Raw genomic sequence first — 16058 nt, 5'->3', positions numbered from 1 at the left:
ATTTTATAAAGATAAGTGGTACTTTTAATATAGTTTTTGTAGATTGTAAAATGTTGTTAAGTATGTAAATATCATGATAATTTATATTTAAATATGTTAAATCAAGTCGGATATAGAGTGTTACAACAAACTTTAGTTACATCATATTATCCTACAGTTCACTCATTGGGTTGTGACTTATCCACTGCTTTCTTCATTGTCTTTTTTAACATCCTTCACCCTAATTCATTCTACCTTTGCATATATATCTTTTAGTTAAATTGACTATTGTCCACCCAAAACGGAGTAAATAGACAAGACACAATCACGAAATCTGCATGTTTTATATATTATAACACGTACAAAAGGGCATACATTTAGAGAAGCATTTTTTTTAAAAAAAAAAATTTGCACCTTATGCCCAAGACACAAAACTTCCAACAAAAAAAGCTTTCTAACTCGATGAACATAATTTTGAATAAAAACATAATATATTATTATACGGAGAGGGGAAAAAATGATGAGTGGGATTTCGGACTTGGTATTCAATAAACAAAAAAATCTTCGTACAAATTTGGTTTGTTTTATTACAAATTAAATTAATTTTGTGTTTTGGTGCGGCGGAGCTTGAGACGAGCCTGTTGGAGCCTAGAGTTACTTGGGGAATAGGGAATCGAGTCATCATCGTTGTCGAACTCGTACTCCGTTGGGCTGGTGTCCTCTTGGGATTGACTGAACCTGGGTGAGTTGACTCGGTTTATCGCTGCTGAACTCCAAGCCTTGTTCCTCGCCATCGGACTCCGTAAACCATTTGGAGACGGTGGCGGTGGAACGTTTAGACTTCGATCATCAGATTTCTACAGAAAAAGAAACATGAACGCATTTGACATAATTTTCATTTCAAAGCTAAGAAATGGTGGTAGGGATGGTTACCTTATGGACTTGATCGACATGATTGACTTGCTTGACAGCTTGATTGAGCTTTGCAGACTGACCTGCTAAATATTGGAACATTTCGAAGAATTTAGTCAACCCCATTTCTGAGCAGTTTGACCAGTAATGCATAAACACGTTCCATGCTCGAGCTCTCATCTCCATGATCTTTCGATCCACTTCTGTTTCATGTTTCGCCACGTATGGCCGCACGAAGGTATCGTACACAAAATTGGTTCCCTGCATTTTGTCATATAACTGTGAATTGAGTTTAAAGATTTGCGCAAGGAAAAGGGGTCAATGAAATGAATTCCCTCTACGATTCGATGACTACCTTGATTTTTGGATACCATAGGTAGATAACGAATGCAAACTTCATCTCGCCATACATGGGCAACCTTCAGTATTATTCATATATATGTTATTCATTTAAACCCTATTTGTAATGTTAAACAAAACCATAACCCTATACTATATCTTATACCAGGAAACGAATATGTCGGTTATCCTCTCAATAATTGTCAAAAACGCCACAAGGATCCTGCAAATTTCATGAGTTCCACAAATCAATACTATTTTTTAAATCAAATTGCACAAAATAAATATAGTCTGGTTGGGACAATGTGAAGGGGGCCCATATTTTGATACCAGTATTTACACCAAAATCTGAGTTCTTCAATCTCAACCCTGTTCTTCTCCACCATTTTAAAGCACTCAAATGCTGGATAAGCATATCCAAAAACCAACCTGAATTTATAACATAATTACCATGATTAACATCTTATTCCAAAAATCTAGTCAACCATTTCTTTATTATTTATTAACATGAAGCCAACACTAAAAAGGAAAATGAGGAACCGCCAATGACTTACAATAGCAATCTGTTCAAGAAATCACCCAACATTTTTTTAATTTATTCTTTTTTTCTGCTATCACCCGTGCTAATTTTCCTGGGCAAAGTTTTGAATGATTATTATTCATTAAACATTGGCGAAACACAAAAGAAAAAGACAACAACCCACAATTCCAAACCTGTTTCCGAAACCAAAAAAGGATGAAACACCAAATGAATTAATGAAGTCTCCTGATGTATGGCTCCAAAAATAAGGAAAGTTTAAAAAACCAAAAACCCTGCAAATAAAAAAAAAAAAAAGAAGAAAAGAATCAGAAAAAGAAAAGAGAGAAAAGCTTGTTAATTGGAAATTGAGGATTAAAATAAGTTTACAACCTCTGAAACAAACTGATGATAAAAACTAAAGGATCAGTTTGATTCTGGGGAGAAAAAAAAATTGAAAGAAATGTAATAGAATTTTTTATATTGAAAACGGAATAGATAAATGGATGGATTTATAGCATTTGGTACTAATAAGTTGGTTTTATTCATGATAATAATAGAAGGAAAAGAACGGTTTTACCGTTTGGTAGTTATGCTTTTCCTCTTCCCGCTATCTTCGCCTTTTGATATAGAAACTCTGAAAATTTGGACATCCACATTAATTATTTTCTTTAAAAATATTATGAGTAATTTTTCTTATTAAGAAAAAGACAAAAAAGCCATGCTATTATTGGATATTAAAATTTATTAATTTAATTATATATTATTTTAATACTAAATTAAGAAAAACCAGAGATATAGTACCAACTCACTCATGAGTATAAAAACCCATTACTAAATGCGAGGTTTCCATCAATCATATATATATATATAGATTAACTAATTTTATACTAGCAAATCCATTACCAAATTCATCATCCATATATATAAAATTCATATTTAAACATGTGTTGTCCCTAATATTCAAATTTATATTCTCTTTTAAAAGTGCAATGTACTTTAGTATTGTATCAAAAAAGTACAAAAGAGCAAGAATTATGGTGCAAATTTCGATGTTGCGCACCTACATGAGAAATTTTTTCAAGATGTATAACGTCACGATGATTAATTTTAGAGGAGTTAAAACTAATTAAAAAAGTACAAAAGAGCAAGAATTATGGTGCAAATTTCGATGTTGAGCACCTACATGAGAAATTTTTTCAAGATGTGTAACGTCACGATTCAACTGTGCAATGCAAAACGTTCTAAGGCATTTTAACCTATTTTCTGTTGGGGGTAAGGTCTCACTATGTTTATAAGATTTGGAAAGCTTGGGATCCCCTCTCCAACAGTATACATAGATGAATTCCTCATTCCTATTATGAGGAATTCATTACTAAAGAAAAAGATAGTAGCTCTGCATAGATTATAGGCAATTGATGGTAAATGATAAATTCTCCATTCCTGTTACGGAGGATTTATAGATGAATTGGTAGGCGCAAAATGCTTTTTGAGGATTGATATGAAGTTTGATTATTGCAAATAAGAATTAAAAAAAGAATATATACTAAAGAATGCATTTAGAACTCATCATGGCCACATTTGGTTTAACAAATGCACTAGCTACTTTTCAATCACTTATGAATGTCATATTTTCTCCCTACTTGAAAAAAAAAATTGTGCTTATTCCTTTTTATGACATTTGGTGGATAGAATTAACTTGGGCATCCATTTGAAACATTTACAATTTGTGCTTGAAATATTGAGGTCTAACCAACCCTTTGCAAAGAAGAGCACGTGTCTCTTTTAGACAACTATGGATGGAGTATTTAAGCCACGTAATATTACCTACTGCGGCTTCTAGTAATATAGAAAAGATTGAAGCAATGAAGAAGTGGCCTCTACCAAGAAACATTGAAGTCTTTGAGAGGGTTTATTGGGTTAATAGGTTACAACATGAAGTTTATTAGAAATTTTGGGGAAACCAACAAGCCATTGATTCATCTATTGAGAAAACAAGGGTTTCGATGGCATTTTGAAGCTATTGTAACTTTTAATAAGCTGAAAGAGTCAACGTGCAGAGCTCCAGTATTGGTTTTGCCTAAGTTTAACAAACCCTTCTACTTCGAAATTGATGCTAGCTTAAGAAGGATAAGGGTTGTGATTTCTCAAGATGGAAGGGCAATTGCTTACTTAAGTAAGGACTTAATGCCTAAAAATGTGACTTATCCATTTATGAAAAAAATTGTAGTTTGTCATTTTAATGGCAGTGTCCAAGTGGAGACATTACTTGAAGTTTGGTCTCTTTGTGATCAAAACTAGCCATGAGTCTCTTAAATATTTTCTGGAGAAAAATTTGACCACAACTATTTGTTGGAAAGTGGTGGAAGATAAATAATTATCTGGTAGAGAAAGAAACAACCTTGGGAAGGAATTTGAAAATTAACTGTAACAGCCCGATTTTAGGCCTAGTCGGAATAGTGATTTCGGAACCACTAACCTGAGGTCAGAGAAATTATTTTTAATATTATTTTATGTGTTGTAGCATGATTATATGAGTGCATGAAAATTTTGGTGAGATAATTTTAGCGATTGCATGCTCAATTTCGAAAAAAGGACTAAATCGCATAGGGGACAAAAGTTTTATTTTATTAGCTAAAGGTGTCAAATAGCTAGAGAACAAAAAATAAGGGTCTTTAAAGGGAAAATAAGCCTTTATTAATGGCATGGCCGGCCATAAGGACAAGAAAATAAAAAAAAAGGGTCAAAATTAGGTGAAGTTTGGTGACCTATTTGACTCGAATAAAATAAAATAAGGAAAAGCTATCATCTTTTTTCTCTTCTTTTCTTCTCCACCAAAATTTTCAGCAAGAAAGGGGTCTTGAAAGCTTGAAATTTTCAGCCATTAAGTTCTCTCATAAGTAAGTGATTTTGATGACTTTTCTTTATAATTTTTGTACTTTTGGGACCATTGTAGCATAAGCTAACTAATGAGGAGACTATTTTGCAAAATGGTTGAGGGTCTAGGGTTTTTCCATGAGACTATTCATGTTTTTTCTTGAATTTTTATGGAAGAAAATGAATTTTGGTTGTTAAACAAACAACTTTTGTGAAGTAGTTTTCATGGAAATCCTAACTAAGGACCATTTTGCATAAGTAATAAATTATGTGGTAAATGTGTGTAATAATGGGAATTTTGGGATGCTTCTAGTATAAAAAGAATTTTTATAGGCTTGGTTAGTGAGAAAATTTGATAAAAATCGATTTACGGGCGTAAAGGTAAAATAGTAATTCTGTGAAAGTCTAGGGGCAAAATGGTCATTTTGCCAAAATATGAATTATGAAATGTATTGATTAATATGATGATTAAATTAGTGAATTTTTATCATTTTAGATCAATAAATACAAAATTTGAGCCTAGACTAGGGGAAGGCCAAGCAAGTAGACTAAATCCAAATAGTCGTCCACTTTTTGTATACCGAGGTAAGTTGTACGTAAGTAAGTCAACTTTATTGCTATTATGTGTTGAGTGATTGATTTTTCATAATATGTTTGAATATGATTATGAATAATGCATGATGAAATTAATGTGGTAAATTCCCAGTTGAGCCTAGGAATAGATTAGATATCCATGCCATGACATTTGGGTGATATGTGTGCCAGTGTAAGACCATGTCTAGGACATGGCATCGGCCATGACATGAGAGCTAGTGTAAGACTATGTTTGGAACATGGCATCAGCAATGTCATGAGAGTTAGTGTAAGACCATGTCTAGGACATGGCATCGGCATTGATATGTGCGCTAGTGTAAGACCATGTCTGGGACATAACATCGGCCACATTATGAGAGTCAGTGTAAGACCATGTCTGGGACATGGCATCGGCATTGAGACGAGAGCTAGTGTAAAACCATGTCTGGGACATGGCATCGACCTTGACAAGTGAGCCAGTATAAGACCATGTTCCAAACATGGCATCGACAATTCACCCTTTTGTGTAAATCTTTTCAGATATCCTTTAGTATTCCAAATGGTTTCACGGGTTATTTTAAAGCTTATGATAATGATATGGAATGATATAATAATGTTGTGAGTGGTACAGGTTCTTATTCAAAATTCATGAGATATGAGTCTAGTTATGTTGCATTGATGGTAAGAATGACATGAGTAAGTTCCAGCTATGAAATGATTTTGGGATGATATTGAAATCTTTGGGTTATACTTGTGATATATAAGCATGTAGTGATATTTACTGATGTTCACTCAAGAATGTTGTATTGATTTATAGTATGCATGTTGATGTTGTTACTTATTTATATACAACTTACTAAGCTTTATGCTTACTCCTTATCCTTTCCATTTTCTTATAGTGTCTCTAAGCTAGTATAAGGGATCAAGGGACGTTGGAGGCATCGATCAGACTATCACCTGAAGCTTTTGGTATAGCTAGTTTAATATTTTGATTTTGGCATGTATAGGGACTTGAATCTTTTGTTTAGTGTCTTGTTAGTTTGGACACAAGAGTTGGCTCATATGATGGATGTGATATTCATTTTGTATAGGCCATTAATGTTGGCTAATATTTATTATTATTAAATGCATTCGATGCAAATTTTTCAAGGTTGTGGTTGATTTTGTTATATGTGTTATGCTTGGGATGGTTTTGGTTAATATTGTGTAGGTTGGTGCAAGTAAGGGTGGCAAAGAAGCTTGGTAAATAGCCTTATTTTTGTCCACATGGGCAGACACAAGAGCATGTGTCTAGGCCATGTGTGACATACGGACTGCCCCACGGGCGTGTAGTCCGGCCATGTGTAACATCCCAAATTAAGGGCTAGTCAGAACAATGGTTTTGGGACCACAAATCCGACGTAAGAAAATTTATTTTTATTATATTTTTATGGTCTACTGTAACACCCCAAACCTGGCCTGGAAGTTTGGCTCGAATCTAGCGTGTCACATTGAAATGTTTTTCGGAAACCATGTTTCCATTAAAAACCCTTCTTAATAATTAAAAACTTGTGCCCTTTTTAAACCTTGTTAGAAAACCTCAGCTGAATAACATTCTTAACAACTTTGCAAAAAATCCTGGCAGTTGTGAAGCTTAATTTAAAAACAATTGCGGTTACGTGATGTTTTGAACAATAGTAGTTGCTTCGGAAAACCGTGTTCTAATACTAGCAATTATAAGAAAAATAAATAAAATTCCAAATTTGAAATCCAGAAAATTACAACGGCTTTACTACAACCCACTTAAAAACATTCAAAAGCAATAATCAAAACTATAACATAAACAGTGTATGTGGCTTCCTCCGAGCCCCTTGCAGCCCCGATCCGTCTAAGGTTGGAAATTACCGGAAAGGTTAATAAACGGGGTGAGTTTACGAAAACTCGTAAATCCCTACTATATAAAAGGAACAATCACCATATAAAAGAATTAAAAGTTGGCCCACCTTACTTACGGCCAAGATCAATTGGGCCTTAGCCCATTTTAACAGACAAGACCAGATGGGCTTTAACCCATTACGTAATAAGAAACATTATCGAACTAGAATCGTAATCGAAATCGTAATCGATGTCGTGTAATGTAATCAAAATCGAATCGATGTCGTAATGTAATAAAAAATCGAATGTAAATGCAATCCCAACCCAATCCAAATTTATAACCAACCGCTACACTCTACCCGCATCAACCCTACACTCCATGTGAGGAATAGCTCAACCCACCTAGCCCTATACTCCACAGCTTGCAAAGATTGTCGCTCGGTTATCGATATTGTGACAGAGTCACCAGATACGAATATTGTGGTAGAGCCACCGAGCAGATATTTGTGGCATAGCCACCGAAATGAATAATGTGGCAAAGCCACTTAACGTAATCGTGGCACAAAGCCATCGATAATCGCATTATGTTAGGTACATAGCCATCAACTAGAGTAACATAACCGCACACGTACTCTAGGTAAATGTGATCGACACGAGTCATCAATAACCATATATTGGCACATAGCCTTAAGCAAATACGTTTGGCACACGTACCATAATCGAAGTTGGCACAGAGCCATATGTAGGTTGACACAAAGCCATAATCAAAAGGCTTTAAGCCATCGGTAGCTGTATCATGTTAGACACATAGCTATCACGACGGTAATATAGTCGGCACACAGCCTCGGGTAAATATGATCGGCACTCAGCCATTGATCGGTCCACAGTCGTCTTGGGCGACCCGTGCGACCTTATCAAATCAGTACGAATATACGGCTCTTAAGCCTTCGGTGGATCCACAGTCGTCAAGCAACCATACGATCCTAGCAGATCAGATCTTCCTTCGTACAAAATCCTAACCCATGCAACATGTCATGTATGCAGAATGTCATGCCCATATTTGAATCAAACAATCACAATCAAGTCATTCATATACCAACATATATTCACAATCAAATTCGTCAACCACACAGTCCAAGTTAGTCACTTGGCCACAAGGGCAAAACAATCATTTAACACCTTAGGGGCAAAATGGTAATTTTACCCCACAAGGTATCTCAGTAATTCCACCCTACAGGGGTATTTCAATAATTCTACCCTACAGGGGTACTCTGGTAATTCTACCCTACAGGGGTATTTCGATAATTCTACCCCACATGGGTATTTTGGGATTTCTACCCTACAAGGGTATTTCAGTAATTTTGTAAATCGAGGATAAAATGGTAATTCTTTAAATCAAGGGTAGTTTGGTAATTTTACAAGTCGAGGGTATTTCAATAATTTTACAGGTCGAGGGTATTTCAGTAATTTCACAAATCAGGGATATTTTGGTAATTTTACAAACTAGGGGTATTTTGATAATTTTACAAACCAGGGGTATTTTGGTAATTTTATAAATAAAGGGTATTTTAGTAATTTACAAACCAGAGGTATTTTGGTAATTTTATAAACAAAGGGTATTTTAGTAATTTTTACAAACCAGGGGTATTTTGGTAATTTTATAAACCAAGGTATTTTGGTAATTTTACAAACCAGGGGTATTTTGGTGATTTTAGAAACCAAGGGTATTTTAGTAATTTTACAAACTAGGGGTATTTTGGTAATTTGGTAAATAAAGTATTCTAAATAGGGATAACAATATGAATGGCCCTAAAGCCTATTCTCGGCCCAAATGGGCCCACACGCTCGTGTGGCCCTTTTAGCCTAAATCTAGCCACAGATATGAGATTCACCTAGGCTAGTCCAATATCTACTACACAATCAAACAACTTATCCAATTGGGCCAGTAGGCCCATTGGGCCCACATGGCCCCTTTCACCCATCATGCCCAAGTAGCCATCCTACACCTAGAGTAGCGAGAAAATACACACCTGATAGGAGACTAGAGTTAATCCGCTCCCGAGCACTCTTAGCCGACGCCCAACCCAAACGAAAGCACGCCATAAAGCGAAAGGGATCACCAAGAAAGGTACCTTTACTCTCTTCATGGTTCTCTCTATTTAAAGCCACCAGATCCACTCTTATGTTAGCTTCCGATGTGAGGTCCCTCCATCACCGAGTTTAAATTCAACACCAACTCTTGCCACCGTTAGCAAAATAAATGCTCTTTGCTTGCCATGGGATTCGAACCCATGCCTCCCCTTAAATGCTCCACACGCTACTTGCCATTAAGCCACAAGGCTTTTTGTGTCACAATTTCTCCAACAATATTCTTAACGCCTACCTACTACACCCAAGGTTTGATTCACCTTAAACCAAAATTTTTGCTAGAGTCCAAGTTTGAACCCAGGACTTCTCCAACACTTCTCGGCACACTTAACCACTAAAACAAGCCTTCATGAACGAAATTTTCACGCACAACAGAATATTATAAGCTGCCTTCAACCGCTCTCATGCTCAAGGCCCAAATTCAGGGTGTTACAACTCTACCTCCCTTAAAGAAATTTTGGCCCCGAAATTTCCATCTAACAGGGTAGTCGTGTAACATCTACCCCACTACGCTATCATTGCAAGACTCGATCCTACTATCACTATCACACTTCAACAAGAACTTGAAACATCTCATACATACAATACTTATTCACGTATGCGACCACATATTTATCAGACATATATACAATTTCTATATCCAAACATCACATCCACATAAAATAAATACCAAATTTAAATTCAGACCAATATATAAAAAAAATTCTACAGTATTTCAATTTCTAAACAGACAAAAGTATTCAGAAGACTTACGGATTCGGCGCCGGAGACTCGGTGTGCCACACTTTTTAAAAGAAATACTTCAAACTGGCCACATAGTTGAAAATAATTTTTTGAAAATCAACCTTTGAAAACCCATTCCACAGCCGAGTTGTTGCAACCCAGGCTCTGATACCACTAAATGTAACACCCCAAACCCGGCCTGAAAGTTTGGCTCAAATCTGGCGTGTCACATTGAAGTGTTTTTCAGAAACCATGTTTCCATTAAAAACCCTTCTTAATAATTAAAAACTTGTACCCTTTTTAAACCTTGTTAGAAAACCTCAGCTGAATAACATTCTTAACAACTTTGCAAAAAATCTCGGCGATTCTATGAAGCTTAATTTAAAAACAATTGCGGTTACGTGATGTTTTGAACAACAGTAGTTGCTTTGGAAAACCGTGTTCTAATACTAGCAATTATAAGAACAATAAATAAAATTCCAAATTTGAAATCTAGAAAATTACAACGGCTTTACTACAACCCACTTAAAAACATTTAAAAGCAATAATCAAAACTATAACATAAACAGTGTGTGTGGCTTCCTCCGAGCCCCTCGCAGCCCCGATCCGTCTAAGGATAGAAATTACCGAAGGTTAATAAACGGGTGAGTTTACGAAAACTCAGCAGAAATCCCTACTATATAAAAGGAACAATACCATATAAAAGAATTAAAAGTTGGCCCAACCCTACTTATAGTTTCAAGATCAATTGGGCCTTAGCCCATTTTAACAGACAGCACGGATGGGCTTTAACCCATTACATAATAAGAAACATTATCGAACTAGAATCGAATCGAATCGAATTAGGTGACAAAATCGTAATCGTAATCAAGATGTCGTAATGTAATCAAAATCGTAATCATGATCGTGTAAATCGAATCAAAAATTAGAATGTGAATGCAATCCCAACCCAATCCAGCCTATAACCAACCGCTACACTCCACCCGTACCAGCCCTACACTCCATGTGGGGAATAGCTCAACCCACCCAGCCCTACACTCCACAGTTGCAGCATTGCTACTCAGTTATCAGATATTGTGACAGAGTCACTAGATACAGATATTGTCGCAGAGCCACCAGAACAAATATTTGTGGCATTGCCACCAGAAACAGATAATATGCAAAGCCACTTAACAGAATACGTGGCACAAAGCCATCGATAACTGCATTATGTTAGGCACATAGCCATCAACTAGAGTAACATAACCGGCACACACGCCCTAGGTAAATGTGATCGACACAGAGTCGTCAATAACCATATATTGGCACATAGCCTTAGGCAAATACGTTTGGCACACAGCCATAATCAGGTTGGCACAGAGCCATATGTAGGTTGACACAAAGCCATAATCAAAAGGCTTTAAGCCATCGGTAGCTGTATCATGTTAGGCACATAGCCATCAGCGACGGTAATATAGTCGGCACTCAGCCATTGATCGGACCACAGTCATCTTGGGCGACCTGTGTGACCTTATCAAATCAGTATGAATATACGGCTCTTAAGCCTTCGGTGGATCCACAGTCGTCAAGCAACCATGCGATCCTAGCAGATCAGATCTTCCTCCGTACAAAATCCCAACCCATGCAACATGTCATGTATGCGTAATGTCATGCCCATATTTGAATCAAACAACATACAATCAAGTCATTCATATACCAACATATATTCACAATCAAATTAAATCAACCACACAAATCCAAGTTAGTCACTTGGCCACAAGGGCAAAATAGTCATTTAACACCTTAGGGGAAAAATGGTAATTTTACCCCACAAGGTATCTCGGTAATTCCACCCTACAGGGGTATTTCGGTAATTCTACCCTAAAAGGGTATTCTGGTAATTCTACCTTACAGGGGTATTTGAGTAATTCTACCCTACAGGGGTATTTCGAGATTTCTACTCTACAAGGGTATTTCGATAATTTTGTAAATCGAGGGTAAAACGGTAATTCTATAAATCAAGGGTACTTTGGTAATTTTACAAGTCGAGGGTATTTCAATAATTTTACAGGTCGAGGGTATTTCAGTAATTTCACAAATTAGGAATATTTTTGTAATTTTACAAACTAGGGGTATTTTGATAATTTTACAAACCAGGGGTATTTTGGTAATTTTACAAACTAGGGGTATTTTGGTAATTTTATAAACAAAAGGTATTTTAGTAATTTTACAAACCAGGGGTATTTTGGTAATTTTACAAACCAGGGGTATTTTGGTAATTTTATAAACAAAGGGTATTTTAGTAATTTTACAAACTAGGGGTATTTTGGTAATTTTACAAACCAGGGGTATTTTGGTAATTTTATAAACAAAGGGTATTTTAGTAACTTTACAAACTAGGGGTATTTTGGTAATTTTGTAAACCAAGGATATTTTGGTGATTTTATAAACCAAGGGTATTTTAGTAATTTTACAAACCAGGGGTATTTTGGTAATTTGGTAAGCTAAAGTATTCTAAACAGGGATAACAATACGAATGGCCCTAAAGTCTATTCTCGGCCGAAATGGGCCCACACACTCGTGTGGCCTTTTTAGCCCAAATCTAGCCACAGATATGAGATTCACCTAGCCTAGTCCAATATCTACTACACAATCAAACAATTTATCCAATTGGGCCAGTAGGCCCATTGGGCCCACATGGCCCCTTTCGGCCTATCGCGGCCCGAAGTAGCCATCCTATAGCTAGAGTAGCGAGAAAATACACACCTGATAGGAGACTGGAGTTAATCCGCGCTCCGAGCACTCTTAGCCAACGCCCAACCCAAACGAGCACGCTATAAAGCGAAAGGGATCAGCCAAGAAAGGTACCTTTACTCTCCTCATGGTTCTCTCTATTTAAAGCCAGCTTCGCATCCACTCTTATGTTAGCTTCCCGATGTGAGGTCCCTCCATCACCAGAGTTTAAATTCAACACCAACTCTTGCCGCCCCGTGTTAGCAAAATAAATGCTTTTTGCTTGCCATGGGATTCGAACCCATGCCTCCCCTTAAATGCTCCACACGCTACTTGCCACTAAGCCACAAGGCTTTTTGTGTCACAATTTCTACAACAATATTCTTAAGGCCTAACTACTACACCCAGGGTTTGATTCACCTTAAACCAAAATTTTTGCTAGAGTCCAAGTTTGAACCCAGGACTTCTCCAACACTTCTCAGCACACTTAACCACTAAAACAAGCCTTCATGAACGAAATTTTCACGCACAACAGAATATTATAAGCTGCCTTCAACCGCTCTCATGCTCAAGGCCCAAATTTAGGGTGTTACAACTCTACCTCCCTTAAAGAAATTTTGGCCCCGAAATTTCCATCTAACAGGGTAGTCGTGTAACATCTACCCCACTATGCTATCAGCAAGACTCGATCCTACTATCACTATCACACTTCAACTAGAACTTGAAACATCTCATACATACAACATTTATTCACAGAAGCAGCCATATATTTATCACACATATATACAATTTCTATATCCAAACATCACATTCACATAAAATAAATACCAAATTTAAATTCAGACCAATATCTAAAAAAAATCTACAGTATTTCAATTTCTAAACAAACAAAAGTATTCAGAAGACTTACGGATTCAGCGCCGGAGACTCGGTGTGCCACACTTTTTAAAAGAAATACTTCAAACTGACCACGTGGTTGAAAATAATTTTCTGAAAATCAACCTTTGAAAACCTAATCCACAGCCGAGTTGTTGCAACCCAGGCTTTGATACCACTAAATGTAACACCCCAAACCCGGCCTGGAAGTTTGGTTCAAATCTGGCGTGTCACATTGAAGTGTTTTTCGGAAACCATGTTTCCATTAAAAACCCTTCTTAATAATTAAAAACTTGTACCCTTTTTAAACCTTGTTAGAAAACCTCAGCTGAATAACATTCTTAACAACTTTGCAAAAAATCCTGGCAGTTGCGAAGCTTAATTTAAAAACAATTGTGGTTACGTGATGTTTTGAACAACAGTAGTTGCTTTGGAAAACTGTGTTCTAATACTAGCAATTATAAGAACAATAAATAAAATTCCAAATTTGAAATCTAGAAAATTACAACGGCTTTACTACAACCCACTTAAAAACATTTAAAAGCAATAATCAAAACTATAACATAAACAGTGTGTGTGGCTTCATCCGAGCCCTCGCATGCCCGATTCGCCTAATGATGGAAATTACGAAAGGTTAATAAACGGGTGAGTTTACGAAAACTCATGTGAAATCCTCGCTATATAAAACGAACAATACCATATAAAAGAATTAAAAGTTGGCCCCACCCTACTTATAGTTTCAAGATCAATTGGGCCTTAGCCCATTTTAACAGACAAGACGGATGGGCTTTAACCCATTACGTAATAAGAAACATTATCGTAACTAGAATCGTAATCGAATCGAATTAGGTGACGAATCGAATTAGAATCGATGTCGTAATGTAATCAAAATCGAATCGATGTCGTAACCGAATCTAAAATCAGAATGTGAATGCAATCCCAACCCAATCCAGCCTATAACCAACCGCTACACTCTACCCGTACCAGCCCTACACTCCATGTGGGGAATAGCTCAACCCACCCAGCCCTACACTCCATAGTTGCAGCATTGCTGCTCAGTTATCAGATATTGTGACAGAGTCACTAGATACAGATATTGTGGCAGAGCCACCAGAACAAATATTTGTGGCATTGCCACCAGAAACAGATAATATGGCAAAGCCACTTAACAGAATACGTGGCACAAAGCCATCGATAATTGCATTATGTTAGGCACATAGCCATCAACTAGAGTAACATAACCGGCACACAGCCCTAGGTAAATGTGATCGACACAGAGTCGTCAATAACCATATATTGGCACATAGCCTTAGGCAAATATGTTTGGCACACAGCCATAATCAGATTGGCACAGAGCCATATGTAGGTTGACACAAAGCCATAATTAGAAGGCTTTAAGCCATCGGTAGCTGTATCATGTTAGGCACATAGCCATCAACGACGGTAATATAGTCGGCACACAGCCTCGGGTAAATATGATCGGCACTCAGCCATTGATCGGTCCACAGTCGTCTTGGGCAACCTGTGCGACCTTATCAAATCAGTACGAATATATGGCTCTTAAGCCTTCGGTGGATCCACAGTCGTCAAGCAACCATGCGATCCTAACAGATCAGATCTTCCTCCGTTCAAAATCCCAACCCATGCAACATGTCATGTATGCAGAATGTCATGCCCATATTTGAATCAAACAGTCACAGTCAAGTCATTCATATACCAACATATATTCACAATCAAATTAAATCAACCACACAAATCCAAGTTAGTCACTTGGCCACAAGGGCAAAACAGTCATTTAACACCTTAGGGGCAAATGGTAATTTTACCCCACAAGGTATCTCGGTAATTCCACCCTACAGGGGTATTTCAGTAATTCTACCCTAAAAGAGTATTCTGGTAATTCTACCTTACAGGGGTATTTGAGTAATTCTACCCTACAGGGGTATTTCGAGATTTCTACCCTACAAGGGTATTTCGATAATTTTGTAAATCGAGGGTAAAACGGTAATTCTATAAATCAAGGGTACTTTGGTAATTTTACAAGTCGAGGGTATTTCAATAATTTTACAGGTCGAGGGTATTTCAGTAATTTCACAAATTAGGGATATTTTTGTAATTTTACAAACTAGGGGTATTTTGATAATTTTACAAACCAAGGGTACTTTGGTAATTTTACAAACCAGGGGTGTGACACCCCTAAGGCGACCCTAGTCGGAAAGTGGTTTTGGGACCACAAATCCGAGTCATTAAAATAATTAACCGTCATATTTGATGCTTATTATATATATATATGCATGTGTGAAAATTTCATGTTTGAATTTTGTTAATTGTAAGTGAATTTTATTAAATAGGACTTGTGTGAGAAAATTTAGAAATGTGCTAGGCAAATGTTAAAGTGGCCTATTGATGCATGTTAGAAAATGCTTGTCCTTGCATGTAAAATTACCCAAAACTTTAGGTAGTGGCCGGCCATGCTATGGGTTAAAGCATATTATAAACATTTTGTGTTAATGTTTTATGTTAGAAATAATAAAATAAAAGGTTAGTA

The 16058-nt window shown here is 36.6% G+C and overlaps 1 protein-coding gene across 2 annotated transcripts; it reads right to left on the bottom strand.

Moving 5' to 3' along the window:
- Positions 1-451: 451 nt before the first annotated feature.
- LOC108458857 (putative HVA22-like protein g) lies at positions 452-2249 on the bottom strand. 2 transcript variants are annotated; one of them, XM_053026661.1, is made up of 8 exons: positions 2141-2249; positions 1945-2043; positions 1785-1862; positions 1561-1659; positions 1397-1453; positions 1247-1310; positions 913-1170; positions 452-836 (listed from the first exon to the last, which is right to left on the bottom strand). In XM_053026661.1, exons 3-8 carry the CDS (start codon positions 1814-1816, stop codon positions 579-581), a joined length of 768 nt encoding a protein of 255 aa, XP_052882621.1. In that variant the 5' UTR covers positions 1817-1862; positions 1945-2043; positions 2141-2249; the 3' UTR covers positions 452-578. The 2 variants fall into 2 exon arrangements, with proteins under 2 accessions (XP_052882621.1, XP_017613743.1); XM_017758254.2 differs by having other exon boundaries at positions 913-1152.
- Between the last annotated feature and the right edge of the window lie 13809 nt (positions 2250-16058).

The sequence above is a fragment of the Gossypium arboreum genome, chromosome 4, assembly GCF_025698485.1.
Source record: "Gossypium arboreum isolate Shixiya-1 chromosome 4, ASM2569848v2, whole genome shotgun sequence".
Taxonomy (NCBI): domain Eukaryota; kingdom Viridiplantae; phylum Streptophyta; class Magnoliopsida; order Malvales; family Malvaceae; genus Gossypium; species Gossypium arboreum.
Note: the sequence above shows the minus strand (reverse complement) of the source record. Positions and strands in the feature narration are given on the sequence as shown.

Coding starts and splice junctions, on each gene's coding strand:
- LOC108458857 (XM_053026661.1), bottom strand. CDS start 1,816: ATGTTGGGTGATTTCTTGAACAGATTGCTATT. Junction 1,660..1,784: donor TTCTTGAACAGATTGCTATT/GTAAGTCATTGG, acceptor TTATAAATTCAG/GTTGGTTTTTGGATATGCTT. Junction 837..912: donor ATGTCGATCAAGTCCATAAG/GTAACCATCCCT, acceptor CTTTTTCTGTAG/AAATCTGATGATCGAAGTCT.